The sequence below is a fragment of the Orcinus orca genome, chromosome 2, assembly GCF_937001465.1.
Source record: "Orcinus orca chromosome 2, mOrcOrc1.1, whole genome shotgun sequence".
NCBI lineage: Eukaryota > Metazoa > Chordata > Mammalia > Artiodactyla > Delphinidae > Orcinus > Orcinus orca.
This window is the reverse complement of record NC_064560.1, coordinates 6,368,561-6,391,543: the sequence shown is the minus strand read 5'-3', so window position 1 is coordinate 6,391,543 and position 22,983 is coordinate 6,368,561. Positions and strand designations below refer to the sequence as shown.

The 22,983-nt window shown below is 37.8% G+C and overlaps 1 protein-coding gene and 2 long non-coding RNA genes across 5 annotated transcripts in view; 2 read left to right on the top strand and 1 right to left on the bottom strand.

Annotated features, from left to right (window-relative positions):
• The window catches only part of MINDY3 (MINDY lysine 48 deubiquitinase 3), a 94,451-nt gene that overhangs the window by 13,898 nt on the left and 57,570 nt on the right, over positions 1-22,983 (bottom strand). For all 3 annotated transcript variants that reach the window (XR_007475851.1, XM_004278602.3, XM_033403462.2), the window contains one exon: positions 10,724-10,796. Coding sequence is in view for 2 of the 3 variants with exons in the window: in XM_004278602.3 (XP_004278650.1) it covers positions 10,724-10,796 (73 nt within the window). In the remaining variant the exon portion in view is untranslated. The remainder of the gene's footprint in view (positions 1-10,723; positions 10,797-22,983) is intronic.
• Positions 1-22,983, top strand: part of LOC117196125 (uncharacterized) — a 224,209-nt gene that overhangs the window by 196,568 nt on the left and 4,658 nt on the right. Inside the window, exon 12 of the long non-coding RNA XR_004476189.2 lies at positions 14,396-22,552. This is a non-coding gene — a long non-coding RNA (uncharacterized LOC117196125). The remainder of the gene's footprint in view (positions 1-14,395; positions 22,553-22,983) is intronic.
• LOC125963637 (uncharacterized) lies at positions 140-8,584 on the top strand. The gene is made up of 2 exons (XR_007475859.1): positions 140-1,244; positions 3,976-8,584. It is a non-coding gene; the product is annotated as an uncharacterized LOC125963637 (long non-coding RNA).

Sequence of the window (22,983 nt, the reverse complement as noted above, 5' to 3'; positions counted from 1 at the left end):
ACTCTTTTGTTTTTAAAAATTACTATAAAATATGTATCTGAATACAAACCAAATATCCAAACTTTCCCCCACAAAAGAGATGTAAAAACCAAAATGAAACGAAACAAAACGTAAAAACAACGCCACCCCCCAACCCAAATCCCCAGGAAACAAAACTATGGACTTTTTCTAAAGCCCATATGTAACACTTTATATAGGACCAGTACCAGTACCTGATTCTCTTTAGGATCTGAGCACACACACTAGTGTTCATTTCCATTTCTGAATTTGGGATTCTTCATTAAAGGGACCATGTAATTAGAGATGGTATGTCAAGGTCCTGCTTGAAATTAAAATTCTGGAAGTATTACAAAGGAGAAACAGCTAAAAATACATTTTTGAACTTATTTTATATGTACGCTTGGCGTCAAAATAATGATTGAGCTCCTTAGATCCTAAAGACTCTGAAGTAGAGACTAACTGCTCAGTGGGAATGACAGTCAATATCATATCCTTATTCCAATAAATTAAAAATAGTTAAAAGTAGACAAAGAGGTTAAAACACAGCTCTTTATGACCTCAGCCTTTTAAAAAGGTACTGGTAGTGGAGAGAGGGGGAAAGATTGCTTGACCTTCTGGAAGAACACCTCGAATCTGGTCTCAGTTCTCACAACTAGGCATGCAGCTCTGAAGAAGTGAACTAAACCCTCACAAGGTTGGTTTTTCTTAAGAACAAAATGGTGCTGGTCATCCCTGCTTATCTCCTAGGTTTATGGTAAGGTTTTAATGAGACCACGCAGGTAAACTGCTTTATAAACTGTGATGTTTCATGCAAAGGCCAGCCATCATGATTATTACTATTTTTAGACAGGTCCTCAGTTACTGATGGTCTTTTGAAACCTAAACCTGATTTATAAGTCACCTGTTTAGAACACTGAACATACAGTCTCACGGAGGCAATGCTGTAAATGGTGATTAGCCTGCAACTGCATTTAATTCATAAGATGCCTAAAGCAGGAGCTAACAGTGCTGATTACAGGTCTACCTACCTGACAGGCACGTGCAGACACCCGGGGTAGGAGCGAGGCTGAGGTGGGGAGGGTGAGACAGACACCAGAGTACTCACGGGTACCAGAACTTGGATTCTCTTCTCTTTAGCTTCCCTCTAGGTCAGTTTTTCTACAAATATTCTAAAGAGGGTGACAAACGGCAACTGTCACCACACCAGCCCCTGCTAAACAGAAACTGGAACTACCCAGAAACTTGTAAGTACTGTTAATATAGTAAGTGTTCTGAGAAAGCCAGATCTGTTCAGATCCTGAAATATAAGTGTGCTATGTTGGGGAAAGGGGGGATCAAATCAGTAAATTAGCTGATTAGTTTGTGACTAAAAATGAAGAATTTTCTATTTTTAATCTTTCAGCTTCCTAGAGTGGACTGTCAATAGCTAAACCATAAACAGGGATATTCAAATGAGAAAGTGGAGTTTATTTTCTATGTAAGTCATAGACAGAAAGAGATAGCTTTTCTAAGATGACCGAACAAGTTTTGTTTGCTTCTTAACAATTCAGATTATAGTCCTGCTAAGTTGTCACACATAAAACTATATAGATGAAAACTAATTTAATCAATAATTTTCTCTCTCTAGGAAAAACACAGCAAATTTATTTTCATATGTATTTCTCAGGACTCAATTCTGAAAAACTGCCACTGATCATAAATTGTTTTAATATTGCCAATAAGATAATTTTCCTTGTAATTTAGTAGACAAAATGGAGCCTGCTACCTCATTAATGATTTTAAAAAACTGAAATTGCAAAAAGCAAACAAATCTACTACTTGTGACTATAAGATACTAAAGTTTAGTTTTAGTATCTTTATTCCTGACGGAGTTGTTTCAAACTGGCCTTCTAGATAACATCAGGCTCTTCAGATCCACGCCTCCTACGGCTGTGAACACTCCTTCTTGCTCTGAAGGCGTTTCTCTATGCCTTTGTTCCTTCACAGTTATTATCTCCTAAGACATTCTGATACTCTCCTTGTACATTTCCTTTCTCAAGAAACTCATTCACTTCCAATTTCAATTTCAGTTCTAAAATTCTCACTAAAGGAACTAATGCATAGGGATCCGAAACGCCAGATTACAGAAAAGCCACACGTTTGATTTGAGAATGGCCTGTAGTGGTTACACTGGGGTAAGAGTATGCTTGATATCTGGACAATCATTTCAAATCAAAATTAAGCAGCACTATAAAGACCTGACTGGAAACTCCGGAAAGACACCCAGCTTATCCACGCCACCTTACATACTTCATCCTATAATGCATTCCACTCTAGAAGGACTCCTCCTCTCATACAGTAATTACTATCAATATGGGTAGAAACATGTCACCTAACGTATCTTGAAACACAGCAGGCATTTACATATGTATGTGTATACCACTTCACGACCACTCTCCCCTGGGATGTGAGGTATAGAAAAGGCAAACATCTAGAAGCGGGGTGAGAGAAGGCAGGGGAAAAAAACCTAATACTTTAAATATATCCTTAAGAGGAGGGTATGCCACAGGAAATCGCTTGACTCATTCTCTGAAATATATTTCTTTAAAATATAAATCCAAGCCTTGACCGTTAGTTTCCTTGATTATTCCAATAACCATCACTTCTCTTTAGTACATGCTACATAATTATTTTTCTTGTGTCCTGTCTTTCCATTCAAGTCAAACACTTTGCTGGCTATTCCTGGTATATAAATTTCTACCTCCTACCTTGTGTTCATAGGTATCATTTTCTCTTCTTTGTGCTTCCATTTGCCAACGTGATCGTACCTCCTCAGGTCTCCATGATAGCTCTCTAGCTAATCTCAGTTCACTTTGATCACATTTCTTTTAATCTTATATTATTTATATCAATCTTATTTTCATTTTAACTTGCTACAGTTTCCAAAAACTGTACTTAAGTTTGATCCTAACTCAAAATATATTAAAAGCATTTAGGAATAGAAATGATTTATTTTCTATCTTTTCCATCAGAGGATTCATATTGGTAAGAGAATGACTGTATTTGTCACCCTCCATGACATAGTTCAATGTGCTACATATCCCAATGATTCCAGCTGAAGTTGTTAACTTACTATAAGACGAATTTCATTCAGTGGTGGGAAGATATAAAGAAGTAAATTACTTTTACTTCTAAAGACTTAGAATGAAATGTTATTGGAATGAAATGTTATTGGAAGTTTAAAAGACTATTAATTCCAAGAAGAAAGCAACATTTATTTTTCTTAAGTTAGGGAAAAGGCATAGTGGAAGAAGCTAACTGAAGGTCAACTCACCAATACCAGCACCAATTAACTTGAGGTGTAGAGAGAGAGGAACTCACATTTATGAAGTACCTACTATGTGTTAAGGACTGGGCAGGTGATTTCTACAATGCTATTCATTTAATCTTCATAAGGACTCTCAAGAAACAGGTGGTTATTATCATCTGATATATAAGAAAACAGATTTATAGACTGAAAAGTAACTAAAGTTATATGGTTACTAAGATTCCTAGAATTTCTATGACTGAAATTTTTAGAGATGGAAAGAGTATATCTCCAAGAGTTAAAAATTTCAAGACAGAAGAAAGTGTATTTATAAAGATAACTGAGTCCATTCAGGAGTTGATAAGGATTAACCCAACAACGTAGGTTCCTTCCTGGTAATTTACAATGGAACATAAGGCATGGCTCGGTTTTAAAGTTATACTGGAAAAGTCAGTGAGTTAGCTGTCATACTTTAGTCATAACCATTATCGAAGTACATAAATGCAAAGATGATTAAAATAACCTAGCTAACAATGACAGAGTTGACACTGCAGTGACATATATGTGAACTTTTAAGACAACCTTTGTTAGTGCGGTAGAGAAGCTAAGCTCAGGCTCAAAAGAGAATCCTAAAGATGATTTTTCTTATCCTTCTTCTGTATTTTCTTCTGGCACAATCAATTACACAGAACTATTCTGGGGAGTGACGTCAGCAAGATGGAGGGCTAGGAGACCCCAACTCATGCCTCCCACACAAGAAGCCAACAAAAACAATAAACAGCACAAACTGAAGAAAACCCCCCAGGGAAAGTACTGGGCTACAAGGAAGCAGCAAAAAGCCCTGCAGAGCTCCAAAATAAATCAAGGATAGCTGCACAGGACAGTACAGGAAGTGTACTACCCGAGTCAAGCCATCACCCTGTCAAGAGCAGCCTGGCACCAGGAGGGATGGCCTCAGAGGACGTTCACCACACGGGGAAAAGGAGAACCCCTGCAGGCCTCTCCGCTGGAGACGCGTGCAGCCTCTGCTGCAGTGTCTCCTACCAACATTGCTCCCAGCTGACGGAGCTGACCACGGTGCTTCCCAGCCCCTGCAGCTACTCCCAGGGGCTAGAGCTGTCGCTCAGGAGACCTGCCCTCAGGGACCCCAGTCTCTCTCTGGAATGAGGCGCGCCTCAGCACCTCACCATGTACAGGATGAGCTCTGGGCCTCAGCCTTGGTTTCAGGGTAGTGGCTTTGTCCCACAGTTACCAGCACAGTGTCTGCTGCCCTGGGCCCCGCCTACTGGATACCAGGTTATAGCTCTGACCCATCATCCTCAAGGATGCTACCATCACTGAGCCCTGCCCCCCTCCCGCCCCCAGGTTGAGGCTCTGACACATCAGTGCTGAGACTGGGCAGCACTGCCCTGAGCTCGGCTGCTGAAGCTCAGCTTTAACAGATCAGCACTGCAGCTGTGCTGCTGCTACTGCCTTGTGACTGCCGCATGGGGCCAGAAGTGAGACTCCGACCCACCATCCCCAGTCTATGCTGCTACTGCAGCCTGGGCCCAAGCCGCCACCACAGCTTGTCATCCCAGGGCCTGTGCCACTGTCACACACCCCCACACCCGTAAGCCACTGTGGGGAGCCCCTGAAACTCAGGTCCCAGGTCCACGGAAGAGCTGTACGTATGTATACCGCAGACATCAGTGCCATACCTGCAGCAAGTGCACCTGTACCTCAGGACTACTGTGGTAGTTCTGTACGCACCGGATCCTAGGACCCTGGCTCTGTTACCCCGAATGAATAGCCAAAACGATCTTGAGAAAAAAAGAACAAAGCTGGAGGTAGCACACCTCCTGATTTCAAACTATATTACCAAACTATAGTAATCAAAACGGTATGGTATTGACCTAAAAACAGTCACACAGATCAAAGGAACAAAACAGAGAGCCCAGAGATAAACGTACACTTAAATGGTCAATTAATTTACAACACAGGAGCCATGATATACAATGGAGAAAGGCCAGTCTCTTCAGTAAGTGGTACTGGGCAAACTGGACCACTATCTTACACCACACACAAAATTTGATCTATTTTGAGTTAAGACTTGAATGTAAGACCAGCAACATTAAAATTCTTATTATGTAGCAAACACAGGTGGTAAGCTCCATGACATCACTCTTGGCAATGATTTTTTGGATTTAACACCAAAAGTGGGGGAGTAGGTGAAATGAGTGAAAGGTTTCAGAGGTACAAGCTTTCAGTTATAAAATAAGTGAGTCATGGGGATGTAAGGTACAGCATGGTGACTATAGTTTATAATACTGTACTGCTTATTTGAAAGTCTCTAAAAGAACAAATCTTAAAAGTTCTCATCACACACATAAAAAATTTGTAATTATGTATAGTGATCAATGTTAATAGGCCTACTGAGGTGATCATTTTGCAATACATAAAAACATAAAATCATTATGTTGTGCACATGAAAGTAATATAATATTAAACATCAGTTACACCTTAAAAAATAAAAATCCTGTGGTGGTGGTGTGTAAATCACTTTGAACTCTACCATACAGGCTAAGAGACAAGGGTTAAAAATAACTACATCTACAATATTATGTTAATGGATACACAATATAAAGAGATGTATACTGGGACATCAAAATAAATTATGGAGGTCACGTAAATGCACTGAACTTTCTTATGTAATTGAAGTTAAGCTGTTGTTAGCTTAAAACAGTTATAAGACTAAGATGTGTTACAAAAGCCTCATGATAACCAAAGAGCAATAGACAAACCATAAAGAAGAGAATCAAAGCATACTACTATAAAAAAAAATCAAGTCACAAAGAAACCAACAGAAGAAGAAAGAAACTACAGAACTACAAAACAATTAACAAAGTGGCAATAGTAATTCCTTACCTATCAACATTTACTGTAAATGTAAATGGTTTTATTTCTCCAATCAAAAGACATAGAGTGGCTGAATGGATAAAAGAACAAAACCCAACTCTATGTGAGTCTATAAGACTCACTTATGCTTCAAGGACATGGATAGGCTGAAAGTGATGAGACGAAAAAGATATTGCATACAAATGGAAAACAAAAGAGAACCGGGGTAGTCATCCTTATGTCAGACGAAATACCTTCTAATCAGAAACTGTAACAAGAGACAAAGAAGGTCATTATGTAATGATAAAGGGATGACTATATCAGGAGGCTATAACAACTATAAACATATATGTACCATATATTGTAGCTCCTAAATGCACTAAATAATTATTAACAAATCTGAAGGGAGAACAGAGAGCAATGAAATAAAGTAGGGGACTTCAATACCCCACATTCAACAACAGTTTGATCATGCAGACAGAAAATCAGTAAGGAAATAATGGATGTGAATTACACTTTAGACAGCATGTACCTAACAGACATATACAGAACACTCCATATACCAGCAGCAGAATATGCATTTCTTCTCAAGTGTACGAAAAGGATTCTCCAGGATAGATCACATGACAGGGCATAAAACATGTCTTACCAAATTTAAAAGTATTGAAATCACACCAAGTATTTTTTCCTACCACAATGACAGGAAACTAGAAAAAAAACCAAAGGAAGAAAATGCAAAATATATGTAGATTAAACAACATGCTCCTGAACAACCAATGGGTCAAAGAAGAAATCAAAAGGGAAATCAAGAAATATCTTGAAACAAATGAAAACAGAAGCACAATGTATCAAAACTTAGGGATGCTGCAAAAGCGGTTTTAAGAAGGAAGTTTATACTGATAAATGCCTACATTAAGAAACAAAAAGACCTCAAATAAACAACCTCACGTTACACCTTAAGGAACTAAAAAAAGAAGAAAAACTACAACAGAGATATATGAAATAGAGAACAGAAATATAGAAAAAAGCAATAAAACTAACAGCTGATTTTCTGACAAGATAAAACAGAATTAAAGAAGAGACATTGTAACTGTTACCACAGAAACACAAAGAGTCAGAAGAGACTGCTATGAACAATAACACACCAACAAATTGGACAAATGAGAAGAAATTGATTAATTCCTAGAAACATAAAACCTAACTAAAACTGACTCATGAGGACAAAGAAAATCTTAATAGAGCAGTAACAAAAAGGAGACTGACAATGTAATCCAAAACCTTCCAACAAAGAAAAGTCCAGGAACAGATGGTTTCACTGGTGAATCTATGAAACAACTAAAGAGGAATTAATGCCAATCCTTCTACAAATCATCCAAAAAAGTAAAGATGAGGGGATACTTCCAAATTCACTTTGAGACCAGCATTACTCTGATACCAAAGCCAAATACGGACACTACAAGAAAACATATGAATTCATCCCTGATGAATACAGATACAAAACATTAGCAAACTGAATTCAACAGCAGATTAAAAGGACCATACACTATGATCAAGTGGGATTTATTCCAGGGATGCAAGGATGGTTCAACATATGCAAATCAACAGATCTGATATACCACATTTATAAAAGAAAAAAATTGTATGATCATGTCAGTATGCAGAAAAGGCACTTGATATAATACAAAATCCTTTCATAATAAAAACACTAAAAAATATGGTACAGAAGGAATGTTCCTCAGTGTAATAAAGGTCATAAACAACAAACCTACAGCTAATATCATACTCAGTGGTGAAAAGTGAAAATCCTTTCCTATGAGAACAGGAAAAAGACAGGATTGCCCACTTTTGCCATTTCTATTCAGCATATTATTGGAAGTCCTAGCCATAGCAATTCGGAACAAAAAGGAAATAAAAGGCATTCATATTGGAAAGGTAAAAGTAAAATGATCTCTGTTTGTGGATAACTTGGTCTTATATATAAACCCTAAAGACTCCACTAAAAAACTGTTAGAAAAATGATTTCAGTAAATTTGGAAGATACAAAATCAACATACTGTTATCAGTTGCATTTCTATACACCAACAAGAACTATCTGAAAGTGAAATTTAAAAAGCGATTGCATTTACAATAGCATCAAAAACAATGAAACGCTCAGGCACACGTTTAACCAAAGAGGTATAAGACACTGAAAACTGTAAGACACCGATGAAAGAGATTGAAGAAAACACAAATGGAAGGATACACTGTGCTCATGGATTATATCAAGAATTAATAGTGTTAAAATGTCCATACTACCCAAAGTGATCTACACAGTCAATGCAATCCTTACCAATATTCCAGTAACATTTTTTCACAGAAATAGAAAAAACTATTCTAAAATTTATTTGGAACCGCAAAAGATACTGCACCATCAAAGCCATCATCTTGAGAAAGAAGAACAAAGCCAGAGGCATCATGTTACCTGATTTCAAGCTATACTGCAAAGCTCTAATAATCAAAAGAATATGCTACTGGCATAAAAACAAGCACACAGCCCAGTGTAACAGAATAGTAAGCCCTGACATAAATTCATGAATATATGGTCAGCTAATTTTTTTTTTTTTTTTTTATGGTCAGCTAATTTTTGATCAGAGTGCCATGAACATACAATTGGGAAAGGATAGTCTCTTCAATAAATGGTGTTGGGAAAAATGGATATCCACATGCAAAAGAATGAAACTGGACCCCTATCTTACAGTATCCAAAAAAAACAATTTGAAATGGATCAAACACCTAAGTGTAAGACTTCAAACTGTAAAGCTACTAAAAGAAAATGTAGGGAAAAAGGTCCTTGCCATTGGTCTTGGCAGTGATTTCTTGGATAAGACAGCAAAAGAACAGCCAGCAAAACTAAAATAAACAAGTGGGATTGCATTAAACTAAAGAGGTTCTGCACAGCAAAGGAAATAATAAAATTGCAACCTATAGAGTGGAAGAAAATACTTGCAAGCCATGTATCTGATAATAGGTTAATACACAAAATATATAAAGCAAAATATATAAAGACCTCAAGAGCAAAAACAAATAATTCAATTAAAAAGTTAGCAATGGACCTGAATAGACATTTTTCTAAAGAAGACATACAAATGGCCAATAGGTATATGAAAAAATGTTCAATATCACTAATCATCAGGAAAATGCAAATCAAAATCATAATGAGGTATCACCTCACACCTGTTAGGATGAACTTTATCAAAAAGACAGGAGACTGGATTTCCCTGGTGGTCCAGTGGTTAGGACTACGCGCTCCCAATGCAGGGGGCACGGGTTTGATCCCCGGTCAGGGAAGATCCACATGCCACATGGCATGGCCAAAAAAAAAAAAAAAAAAAAAAGACGAGATTAAATGTTGGTGAATTTGTGAAGAAAGGGGAAACCTTATGCACTGTTAGTGAAAATATAAAATGGTATCTCTATTAAAGAAAACAGTACAGAGATTCTTCAAACAATTAAAAACAGAACTACCATATGATTCAGCAATTCCACTCCTGGGTATATATCTGAAGGTAGTGAAATCAGCAGTTCAAAGAGACATCTGCACAATCACTGCAATATTATTTACAACAGCCAAGCTGTGGAAACAGCCTAAGTGTTTGTCAGTGGATAAAGATTACAGTGTTTATGCATGTGTACACACACACAATGGGATATTATTTAGCCATGACAAAGAGGGAAATCCTACCTTTTGTGACAACATGGATAAACATTGAGGACATTATGCTAAGTGAAGTAAATCAGACGTAGAAAGACAAATACTGTATGATATCACTTATATGTGGAATCTAGAAAAGCTGAATTTGTAAAAACAGAGTAGAGTGGTGGTTACCAGGGGCTTGAGGTAGGTTAATTGGGGAGATGTTGTTTAAAGGTAGAAACTTGCAACTAGTAGATAAATAAGTTCTGGAGAACTAATGAACAGCAATGGTGATTATAGTCAACAATACTGTATTATGAACTTCAAAATTGTTAACAGATCAGATCTTAACTGTTTTCACCACAAAAAAGAAGTAATTATGTGATGTGATAGAGGTGTTATACCTAATGCTAAAATAGTAATCATTTTGCAATATATAAATATATCAAAGCAACATGTTGTATACCTTAAACTTACAGAATGTTATATGTCAATTATATCTCAATTATTAAAAAAAGAAATATTCTGAAACATTTATTCATCTGAATAAATAAATGACTTAAGCTCTTTGAAAAGTTATTCAAGAGGTGGTATTTTTCCCTATTTAACACCATCAGAGATGAAGATTCAAGTAATCATAACTTTAGTACAACAAGAAACACAAAACCCTTATACCGTGTGAGAATATGATGATCACTGAAGTTTCCTATTTTTTTTGGTTCCCATTTTCACCATTTCCTATTTAAAAATTTCAAGAAATGCAAACCTACATTTCTTTCAATAATCCCATAACTCTTTAAAAATAAAACTCAGGAAAGTATCAATATATTTCAAACATATGAAAATATAAAACAGAGGCAATGTTAATAAAAAATAAAATCTTTTACCTTCTGGATCGTAAGTTTGAAAAACTCTTCTGGCTTGTTCTGAAGGAGCCTCAGGGGCAACTAAAGCCATATCCTGAAAACATAAAAAAGCATGCTATCAACGAGCTACAATATAATGGCATTGAAAATAATGACTGATAGTTTTGCTTTATATTATTGTCCAAGTAAAAAATCTAACTGGAAGCATACTCTAGTTTTCAAATATTTAAAAATTAAATCCAGAGATATGACAGCAAACAATTACATAGGAATGCAATTGAAATTTACTACTTTAGGAAGTATGTTACATCAATACCTAGGCACAGATCAATAATCAAGTTCTGCATGTTCAGAATTTTAACTTTTATTAAAGGAAATATCGAAAAGGCGGATTTCTTTTTCCCATAAAACTCTCTATCATGACTAGTTTCTTTACAAAGTAAGCAATATTACAATTTACCAAAACTAAGCACAGAATTCACTGTTATCTTGGACTCTTCACAAACCTTTACTCCACATATATCAACCATTATGAAACTCTACACTTGACTGACATGAAACTAGAATCTAGGTTCTAATTGTTTTCCTCTATTCGTAAATCTGGTCCAAGCATCTGCCTGTAATTGTGTTCACTCAGACACACCTCATCAGAGAACAAGTTTCCAAGCATCCCTTTTTACCATCTTGAATCCTTTTTAAGAAGTGGGTATAAAGGGAACATATCTCAACATGATAAAAGCTATTTATGACAAATCCACAGCCAACATAATACTCAATGGTGAAAAGCTAAAAGCCTTCCCGCATATAAATTAATGAACTTAGAACACTCCCTCAACACCATACACAAAAATAAACTCAAAATGGCTTAAAGACTTTAATATAAGACATGACACTATAAAACTCCTAGAAGAGAACACAGGCAAAACACTGACATAAACCACAGCAATGTTTTCTTAGGTCAGTCTCCCAAGGCAATAGAAATAAAAGCAAAAATAAACAAATGGGACCTAATCAAACTTATAAGCTTTTGCACAGCAAAGGAAACCATAAAGAAAAAAAACAGACAACCTACAGAATGGGAGAAAATATTTGCAAATGATGCAACTGACAAGAGCTCAATTTCCAAAATATACAAACAGCTCATACAACTCAATAACAAAAAAACAACCCACTCAAAAAATGGGCAGAAGGGGCTTCCCTGGTGGCGCAGTGGTTGAGAGTCCGCCTGCAGATGCAAGGGACACGCGTTCGTGCCCCGGTCCGGGAAGATCCCACATGCCGCCGAGCGGCTAGGCCCGTGAGCCATGGCCGCTGAGCCTGCGCGTCCGGAGCCTGTGCTCCGCAACGGGAGAGGCCACAACAGTGAGAGGCCCGCGTACCGCAAAAAAAAAAAAAAAAAAAAATATGGGCAGAAGACCTAAATAGACATTTCTCCAAAGAAGATATACAGATGGCCAATAGGCACATGGAAACATGCTCATCGCTAATTATCAGAGAAATGGATTCAGAACTACAATGAGGTACAACCTTGCACAAGTCAGAATGGCCACATAATGTCTACAAATAATAAATGCTGGAGAGGGTGTGGTGAAAAGGGAACCCTCCTGCACTGTTGGTGGGAATGTAAATTGGTGCAGCCACTATGGAAAACAGTGTGGAGGTTCCTTAAAAAACTAAAAATAGAACTACCATACGACCCAGCAATCCCACTCCTGGGCATATATCCGGGGAAACCCATGGTTTGAAAGGATACATGCCCCCCCATGTTCATAGCAGCACTGTTTATAGGAGCCAAGACATGGAAGAAACCTAAATGCCCATTCACAGATGAATGGATAAAAAGATGTGCTGTACACACACACACACACACACACCAATGGAATACTACTTAGCCATAAGAAAGAATGAAATAATGCCATTTGCAGTAACATGGATGCACCTAGAGATTATCATACTAAATTAAGCCAGAAAGTCAAATACTGTATGATATCACTTACATGTGCAATCTAAAATATGATACAAATGAACTTATTTACAAAACAGAAACAGACTCACAGACACAGAAAACAAACTTATGGTTACCAAAGGGGAAAGGGGGTGTGGGAGGGATAAATTCGGAGTTTCGGATTAGCTGATACAAACAACTATATATAAAATAGATAAACAACATGGTCTTCTGTACAGCATGGAGAACTATATTCAATATCCTGTAATAAACCATAATGGAAAAGAATATGAAAAAGAGTATATATATTTGTATAACTGAATCGCTTTGCTGTACACCAGAAACTAACTCAACATTGTAAATCAACTATACTTCAATAAAAAAAAAAAAAGTTGTGGGGTATAAAAGTCAAAAAGAATTTAAATTGCTGTTTCTCTGTGGAAATACATTTTTGTAAGAAATGCACTAATTAACTTTTGTCCTAATCATCCTGCCCTTACCTCAAAGATGAATAAACTCTAAGAGTCAATTAGAGTAGTTATTTTTAAAAACTTAATTAATTAATTTTTGGCTACGTTGGGTCTTCATTGCTGCATGCGGGCTTTCTCTAGTTGTGGTGAGCAGGGGTTACTCTTCCCTGTGGTGCGCGGGCTTCTCTTGTTCGTGGCTTCTCTTGTTGCAGAGCACGAGCTCTAGGTTCGTGGGCTTCAGTAGTTGTGGCATGTGGGCTCGGTAGCTGTGGTACTTGGGCTCGGTAGCTGTGGCTCGCGGGCTCTAGAGCGCAGGCTCAGTAGTTGTGGCGCACGGGCTTAGTTGCTCTGCAGCATGTGGGATCTTCCTGGACCAGGGCTTGAACCCGTGTCACCTGCACTGGCAGGCAGATTCTTAACCACTGTGCCACCAGGGAAGCCCCTAGAGTAGTTCTTACTGGGCCATGCCTGAACACCTCCTCAATAGTATGTTCGGTTCATATAGGAGTAGAAATCAAATGGGTACGGGAATCAAAACAACGGAATATATACAAGCTCCTACACAGTTTTAATGTGTTAAAATAAATGATAAAGTACTTTTTAAAATCTGTTATTTTATAACATAGTAAAATTTGGTGATGTACAATTATTTCCCTTTTACCATCCTGTGTTAGCAACTTTTAGGGTCTCCTTTTCGTGCATTTTCAATGTTGTTTTGTAGATAATACACAGGTCAAAGGACATGCTTTCATCTGGTTCAACCTTCAATGCCTTTCTGATTTTATGATCCAGTCCTTTACTGCTGGACACTTGGATCGTGTCTAATCTTTTGCCATAACCAATGCTGCACCAAATAAACTTGAACATGTAATTTCATACATGAACAGTTGTATCTGTAGGACAGAGTTCCAGAGTAGGACTGCTGGGCCAAAGAAAGAAGGCATTTAAAATTCTGGTAGAATACTGCCAGATTCTTGGGTTAACTTTGTTCATTTAACCTATTTTTAACAATATTTCTTAAAGTGCTTTTCTGTGTCCAATACATCACCAGGACAGTCTTAGCTCTATAATTACCTTTATATCAAGGCTAGGATTGCAGCGTCAGCTCTCAGATTTAGGGAGCAATTACTAGCACAGGGCTATCGTTATTATTACTCCTTAGCTTCTTTTACCACTCCCAAACCTTAACTGCAAACATTTCTACATGGATTCCAGAATAAGCTTCAGCCCCCTGAACTATTTCCAACTCTCCTTTCTTTTTTCAATTCTTCCCTTTAGAATGGCTGTTGGAATTTGTGGATGAGTGCTGTCACTGAAATTCTCACGGAGGAGAAGGTATACAGCTGGAGATGAGATTTTACGCAAGGGGGAACATCTGGAGACACAAGATGAAGATATAGTCATTCTTCCTATTCACAATCTGTTGCATTTCAACCTTTATTACTAGTAAGTGATGAGCCAAAGTTTGAAATGAGTTTTAAAACATTACTTCAAAATTTCTAAATATTAATTAAAAGTATGATATAAATAGTAGGAAAGGGAATATTGTTTTTCTCGGTCAAAATAAAACACTCTTTTGGGGGAAGAGGTGGCAGAGAATATAAATGAAGCATCATTTTAATCTTCCTACAAAGTGAAGTTTTGGGAAATTACTACCATTTATAAAGTTGGGGGAACAAGGAAGATTCCATTTTTAGCCAGAGAAAAAGGTCTGCATCAAATTCTCTGGCATTAAAGATTCCAGAAAATGCAGGAGTGCAAAAAAAAAAAAAATAAAGTAAAATGTTCACTGCTTATCATCTGCCTCTGGTTATGAACATATAAAAAAATTAGGCTACAGAAAATGTGTTCTTAGCTCTTGTTCGAATAGGCCTGGCCTGATATAGAAAGATCAGTTGAAGCCTAGGGAAAACTCCTGGCATACTCTGGTTTAACAAGTGTTCATTTAGAGTAAGGGCTGCCACATGTTTTCTGTAATGGGCCAAAAAGTAAATACTTTTGGCTTTGCAGGCCATAAGGTAGCATGATAATACAATGCATAGGCAGCAAGATGGTACGATATATAAACAAATGCACATGGCTGTGTTCCAATAAATTACAAAATAGGTGGTAGGGCTTGATTTGGCCTGTGGGCCATAGTTTGCTGACCCATGATTTAGAGAATATATTATATTTTTTCCCCAAATGCTCTAACACTGAGTAAACATGCCTTCTTTTGACTCATCTGCAGATATAATGATACCTTAATCACCTTACTAGGTTTTACCAAGATGATATTCTGGTTCTCATCTGAGAGAGAAAAGAGGGTAGGAAGTTCTAGCTGGCAGGAACAGAATCATGAGAGGCAGAAAGATGTGAATTAGTGTAGCACAAGGGGAACTGACAGAGCTGAAGAGGACTGAGAACTGTGAGAGGCAAGGAGTACTTAGGCAGGGAAATCAGTGTTGATGGGAGAACGAACTGACTCTGAACGTGCAGGGTTTGCAGGTGATGCACGTGGCTGTCTTAATGCTCGGCACACTACGATCACCCAGGGCTGCCCATCGTAGGCTTCTCATGCGCCAGGAGAAAGAGGCCATGGGCCCTAGAGGAGGTCAAGGCTGGAGAGCCTGCCAGGTAAGACACGGAAACAGGTGAACACAGATTACTTCAAAGACGTCAGAATAGAGCATTTCCAAAAAGGAATTTAGAGAAGTTCTTGCTTGAAGCTTAAAGGTGTGAAAAAAGTATCTCAAAATGCTGTGAGGAAACAACAAAAAACCTCCAGATGTAAACTACCAAAACAGAAATTCCTTTTTTCCTCTCAAAATACAACCTAGTGGTAGTGGTCAGGTTCCACATAATAAAACCATCAACTCTAACTGTCATGACTAATAAAGCAAATTGTGTCTTGAATGATTAAGAAACAAAAATCTTGCTTGCTCCTTTGATCTCAGTGATATACTAATAGCTAATATGCTAAACTCCTTAGGAATTAACCATTCTTAATCATATCACTTATTTTAAGATGTGTTTATACAAGAGGGGTGAAAAAAAACAAAGGCCAAAACAAAAAAGATTACAGTAAATTCTAATGAAAACATTCCAAAAGTTTTCATCCACAAATCAAAACCAGTACAATCTTCCAAATTGATTATTGCTTGCTTATTCTGAATGTTTACAATGCTTTTTAGATTATTATAGAAAAAGATCTCTTAGTTAAAGCTTGTTTAAATTTATATAATGTTTAAACGTTTATAGATGAAATCAGGACAAGTTATGAAACCACCTTCTCTTCCCATTAAAGTGCTTCATCCTGAACTCCTTTTACCTTTCTAATTCGATTTAAAATAACAAATTCCAACACTCACTTTTACCAATTTATTTAACTTAAACACTTCTGAACAAGGCTTCCGGTTTAAGACCTGGAGCAGAATGATCCATGTAGTAATTTTGGTAATATATTAATATTATATATATTTCGTATTTGCATAGCAAGTTTGAACAGCAAGTATAGAATACCATTAATTGAGAAAGAGTCCTTTACAACCTTAAGATATACAACTTGTGTGAGATATAACTGCCAAATTTTTCTCATTGCACATGAAATGATTTAACTAGAAAGGATAAAGTAAAATAGAACTCTTACGTAAAGACTGTGTAGGTGTGAATAATAATACAAAGAAGGGATTCTACCCTTAGATTTTCCATTTCCAAGACTTAATATGGCAATAGCTTTCAGATTACATATTTATTTTTCCCACATAACTATCCACACGGCCATAATGTTTTGATACTGTCAAGCCTATTAGATGACATAAAGACCTAGTCTATACATTTAATGTCACAATCTAATGGAAGAGAGAAAAATATGTTCCTATGTTTCCACAAATATTATTAATATTATCTTAAAATTACCTTCTCAAATAACATTCAAACATACATTAATCCCCCACCCTCAAAAAACTGTTGAGTTATAAATAAGTAGAGATTCCAATGATGTAATTCCAAATTATCTAAGTCAGCAAGGATACTTGTAAGCATTTTCTTTTTTTTCATCCCCAGTTGTAGCACTTAGGAGAAGACTTCACTGTGTACTGCACCTGAAACTCTTTAAGGTACTCCCACTAGCAAGAGATTCTGAACATGAGTCTAATATTTAAATAATATTTTAATTCACTATGCTTTTAAACTCTGATTTATCATCAACATTATTTTTACTTTAAAAGTAGTTCTCTACACTAGTCAAATATAATCAGATGCTTTCATCACAGGACTGTTAGGGCAAACAACCAATTTACTGGTCAACAGGGATCGCTAAACAATATAGCGTTTAAAATTATCTAGCCTCACCCAACTTCCCTTAACTGGCAAAGTGCTACAGAAGAGAAGAGGGGGGAAAAAACCCCCAAAAGCCAACAAACAAACCAAAAAACCACCAAGGTGTAACGGGACTATCTAATATCCTGGAGTCATGAAACAAATATCTTTTCCATGTAGCACTGTCTGTTCACCATAAACCTTTTAAAATGTTGTAAAATTAGCTACCCTTCTAAACACCTACAGAAATATAAGCAGGGCCCGTGTTCAGCTCGTTAGCTAGGTGTAAGTATGTAGCTCATTACTGGAAAGGTCTTTAAAGCTTACTTATTATACCTTTCATCATTATCAGGAGCAATCTGCTGTCAGGAATAATCAAGGAGCCTCTGAGAACTTGTCTTCAGGAATGATCATGCACACACAGATGACATTCTAGCTTGCAGACAACATCTGACAGTGCTACTAAGAGTCCTTCCAAAACAATAATAAAGTTAACTGGTATATAATTTCCCTTTAGCCTTTAAGTAAAATTTTGCTTTAAAAATCACTTTATTGGGCTTCCCTGGTGGCGCAGTGGTTGAGAGTCCACCTGCCGATGCAGGGGACGCGGGTTCGTGCCCCGGTCCGGGAAGATCCCACGTGCCGCGGAGCGGCTGGGCCCGTGAGCCATGGCCGCTGAGCCTGCGCGTCCGGAGCCTGTGCTCCGCAACGGGAGAGGCCGCAACAGTGAGAGGCCCGCGTACCGCAAAAAAAAAAAAAAAAGAAAAAAAAAATCACTTTATTGTATGTTCCATATTGACTCTTCACTAACTACCTAGGAAAATAATTTGGGAACCAGTGTGAAACATATTGTAAATCAGTTGTCAAATGCTCTCAAGTATATAATGTTCTTCAGTGCCAGTGTTAGAAACAGAATTCGGTTAATGCCATTAATTGAAAGTAAGTAGGGCAGTGGTCCTTTTTCTTACTCTTCCATGATTTCCCAAACAATGCGCAAAAGGCCCAGCTACTCCAAAACAGCCCACTGCTGACTTGCGTTGTGTCAGCAGAGAAGTCAGGGTAGGAAACATAAAGCAAAGCCCTTTGGGATTCTTTCTACACAGGAACATACACTCTAAATGTGTAAGTGAAATAAGGTAGTAGGAGGAAAGTCTCCGACAGATATGATCTGCCATGATCATTACAATTATTATAATATTAACCACTGGGCTTCTTTTTCTCCCTATTGCCACAACTGTACAACTCACAGTAGGGACCCCTCTAGCCTTTCTCCAGTGGTTTCTGCCAGAGAATTCATCCCTCAGGCCCAAGGCGTCCACTCTCTTATGCATCTAGAATCACTTTCTGTGTTCTCTCGTTTACTATGAAGAACCGGACCGAGAGAAGCTCTTTGCCATTTAACTACTGTATGTCATTAAAGAAACAGCTAACACAGCCATTACTCTCTAGGCACATGGACACCTACAAAATTCAAGAAAAATGATTATCTGCCTTTTTTAAATGGTAGAAATTAATACTATATAATCACCTGGGCAAAAATCAATCTGACAGTCAAAAATTCCTCCTTATTTCTAGGCAAAGACTCTTTATATCCTTTAAATTAAACTCTGTTAAATCACATGGACCCACAGTTACCCATGGTGGTAGATTTGGTACTGTTGTTCTCAATTCCTTGCGCTTCCCTGTAAGAGTACAATCGCTGCTTTTTGCTATGGGACCCGTAGTACCTCTTTGTGGGTGTCTACTTCCTAGCCGCACTGACATCAGGAATTAGCCAGGTGCCTTTTTTGGCCAGAGAAATACAAGCAGAAGTGACATTCTGCCAGCTCCTGGAAGAGCTTTAAGTGTCGTCAGTGGCTGGGCCAGGCGTCTTCCTCTTCTCCCTCTGCCAGGAGAACTGCCCCTTCCTGACAGAGGCTACTCCTCGGTCCGGATCACAGCAGGGGAGAGGCACCTGGAGGACACGTGCAGCCAGCATACAAATTAAGAGAAAGAAGCTTCGGTGTGTGTGTGGGGGGAGAGGGCTATGGTGGGAACAGTTTGCCCCAGCACAGGCAAAAAGACGGTGCACTGTTTGCAGTTTAAACGTAATAAAACTCACTTTGTCAAATTCCTCTTTATCATCATCCCATGCAGGCAGTTCTAGACAATTTCAGTGGTCAGACATCCCACCTACCTGGGGTGGACTGCTCTCATTGCCTCCCCTCCCCACTTCTTGGCTACTACTGCGTAAATCACTCAAATTTTAGGATTGTTTGTGACTTCAGGAAGCTGGCAAAAAGAATTAAACCCTAATATTCTGGCTGGGGTTTCAGCTCGCTTATGTCACATGTATAATATCTGCTCGTCCCATTCAAACTTGACCTATTTTTTCCTCTTCTATTCCTCCATGCTACCCACTGACACTGATTTTAACAATACAAGCTGCATATGGAGAATCTCCACATATACACACTTCCTGTGTTTCCTATGAAAATGGATGCCTAGAAAGATGACTGACATAGTAGTCCACACAACACTGGTCATTTAAGCTTGGTAGGCTTGGATTAGTATAAATGCAAAGTGAGGGACCTCCCTGACCCTACATTCCCCCAAATCCTACCTCCTTTTCTATTATTTTAAACAGGGTTTTACTGTGAAAAATAGTGAAAATACTCAATTTTTAATACTCTTAAGTTTTATCAAGCTTCACAGAGAAGTTCTTACTGTTCATTAAGTAACTGTTCTACTTCCATGAATAGGCTTTACATTCATGACTTGAATGTTCATGTTTAGCCTTTCATATCAAGATAAGCATGCAAACATAGTATAGATGGGGGGCTTCACTGGTGGTGCAGTCATTGAGAGTCCGCCTGCCGATGCAGGGGACACGGGTTCGTGCCCCGGTTCGGGAAGATCCCACGTGCCACGGAGTAGCTGGGCCCGTGAGCCATGGCCGCTGAGCCTGCGCGTCCGGAGCCTATGCTCCGCAACGGGAGAGGCCACAACAGTGAGAGGACCGTGTACCGCAAAAACAAAAACAAAACAAAACAAATATAGTATAGATGGTCTGGGGAGAAATGATTATTTCAGCTGGTACTGTACCTGATCCCAATTTTTGCTTCCATCTTAATCTCCTAGCACAACGAGTATGGTTCAGCCATACTGAACCAATTACTATTCTCCAAATATAGCCCGAAGTTTCCCAACCCACATCTCTTGCCTTTTTGCTTACGCTTTTCCCAAGACTAGAATACATTCATTTCATCTAAGTCTAATATACGTCATGTCCTTTAATTCAAGTATCAGCCCTCTGCACCCCCCTCCCCTCTTTCAATCTCTGTTTCACACTACAATAAAAATTTGCTTGTTTTCCTAAGGGACAGAAGTAGCTAAAAGCTCGGGAGACAGAATCCTTGCTTTAGCCAGTAGGTGTTAGTTTTCTCTGGCCCCAGAGTATAAAATGTAGATGAAAACGGAACGTATTTCACAGGGTTGCATTGAGGATTGAATGACAAATGCATGTAAGATGCTTATCACAGTGCCTGATACGGAGCAAGCACTCAGTAGAATTACCTAGTAAACTATTATAATGTATTATTATTACTATTTTTGGCCTCACGGCGTGGCATTCGGGATCTTATTTCCCCGACCAGGGACTGAACCCGCACCCCCTACAGTGGAAGCGTGGAGTCGTAACCACTGGACTGCCAGGGAAGTCCCTACAATGTTATTATGAATCCTTGCATTTCAACAGTACTTAGCACCATGCCCAGTGTCTGCTCTACTAGGTACTGGGGGAAAGCAGCTAAATCAGGTAGTACCCGATCACAAGGAGGTAGGAAGTTTAAAGAAATTCCACGAGCATAAGGGAGTGAGAGAATCAGCAATCACATCACGAAAGCTGTCAAGCAAGGCTGGACCATGAATGCTGAGCAGGACTGTGATCACAACCTGGGCAGATGATAACATAAACAAAAGCACAGGAAAATAAACAAAATCATAAACCTGTTAATACTTACTATCATACATTAAATATATGCTATAAGGCCTTTTCTGCTACCCACTCCATTTGCTACAATTATTTTCATCAATTCTAGACGGACAGGTAGAGATGTGGACTCATCAATGCTGATTCTAATGAAAACTCACGGACTTCACTCATAACAGAACGCCTTTAGGCCTTTATATCAGCGATACTTTATCTTGCTTGGACAATTATTTGGGTTCTACTGTAACAAAAAGTTGTAAGAAACAAATTCAAATGGAAAGAGGAACTAATTTCAGTAAGCTGGGTGACATCACTGACATGATTAACTAAGAGAAAAAAAATTCATAAAAACCAATACAGAAACATGACAAGTTATGATTTAAACTATAAAAATTAATACTTTAGCTCTTAAATCCATTTCCTTTCTGTAGCAGATAAGGCATGAAATTTAAACAAATGCACAAACTCTAAAATATACTTAGGATAAACGGATGGGATGACTAAACCGCATTAATACATAAGAAAACCCTATTATTTTACAAAATGCCCAACTGTGAATCTAATTATATTCCAACTCCCAAGACTTTTACCCAGTAATTCAAGATACATAAAAGTGAATATTCTTTATAATAAGATCTATAAAGCATCATTTTACTTCATTTCCTTAAAACTGTGGATACATGTAGAGGAATGTATTAATGGTAAAGTAGAACTGTCCAACTTTTGAACACCCTCAAAAAGGGCTCTATCATGTAACTGCAGTAGTCTTGTTAATGTTACACTGAAGAGTGATACACAAAGGAGCTTGCTCTGTAGAAAGAATTCTATCTAGATTCCCAGGAACAGATACCACTGTAAGAACAGTCTGCTCATGCAGGAACAGTTAAATGTTTTGTTTCTCCTTTGCATTAAATTCAGTTTCTCTATATACTGTGCCTTTAAACAGAAGTGTGTTTTCATGTGTTCTTATCTAAAAGGAAAACTGCTTTATCATAGGAAAGGTCAAAGGTGACACTCTGTATACACATACAAAGAGTCCTTTTATAACCATAAGAGAGAACAAAAAGGAATGTAAAACTCATCTTCCCAACTTCAAAAGAAAGTCTGAAATGGATTACCAAGGAAATTAGTCACTGATCTTCTGAAGATGAAATTAGATGTTACAGGTAGGTTCCAACTATTTTTATGTTGTACCAGCAGCTGTCATCCCAGAGATTCAAATGCACAAAACCAAAAATGCCAAATTTATTTGTCTAACACTTTATATATATATAATTCTAATAATATTAAAGTATCATATTTTCAAATTTAAAGCCCTTGTCTTGAATTTGCATTGAAAATTAAGTCCATAATTAGTTCCAATTCAAGGGGAAAATATGAAAGTGACCCAAGTAATTTAATCTTAGGCCCCAAATATAAAAAAGGAAGTCAATGAGGCAAAGGGAAAAATGATGATTAGAGAGATGAAAAACATAACAGGACAAATGTCCAAATGTTCTATCAGGTAATATTTGGGCATTTAAAGTATATTAACATGTCTCAGTACGAAAAGGCCTGGCTTCTAAAAGAAGAAAAGATTTAATATATTATAAAACAA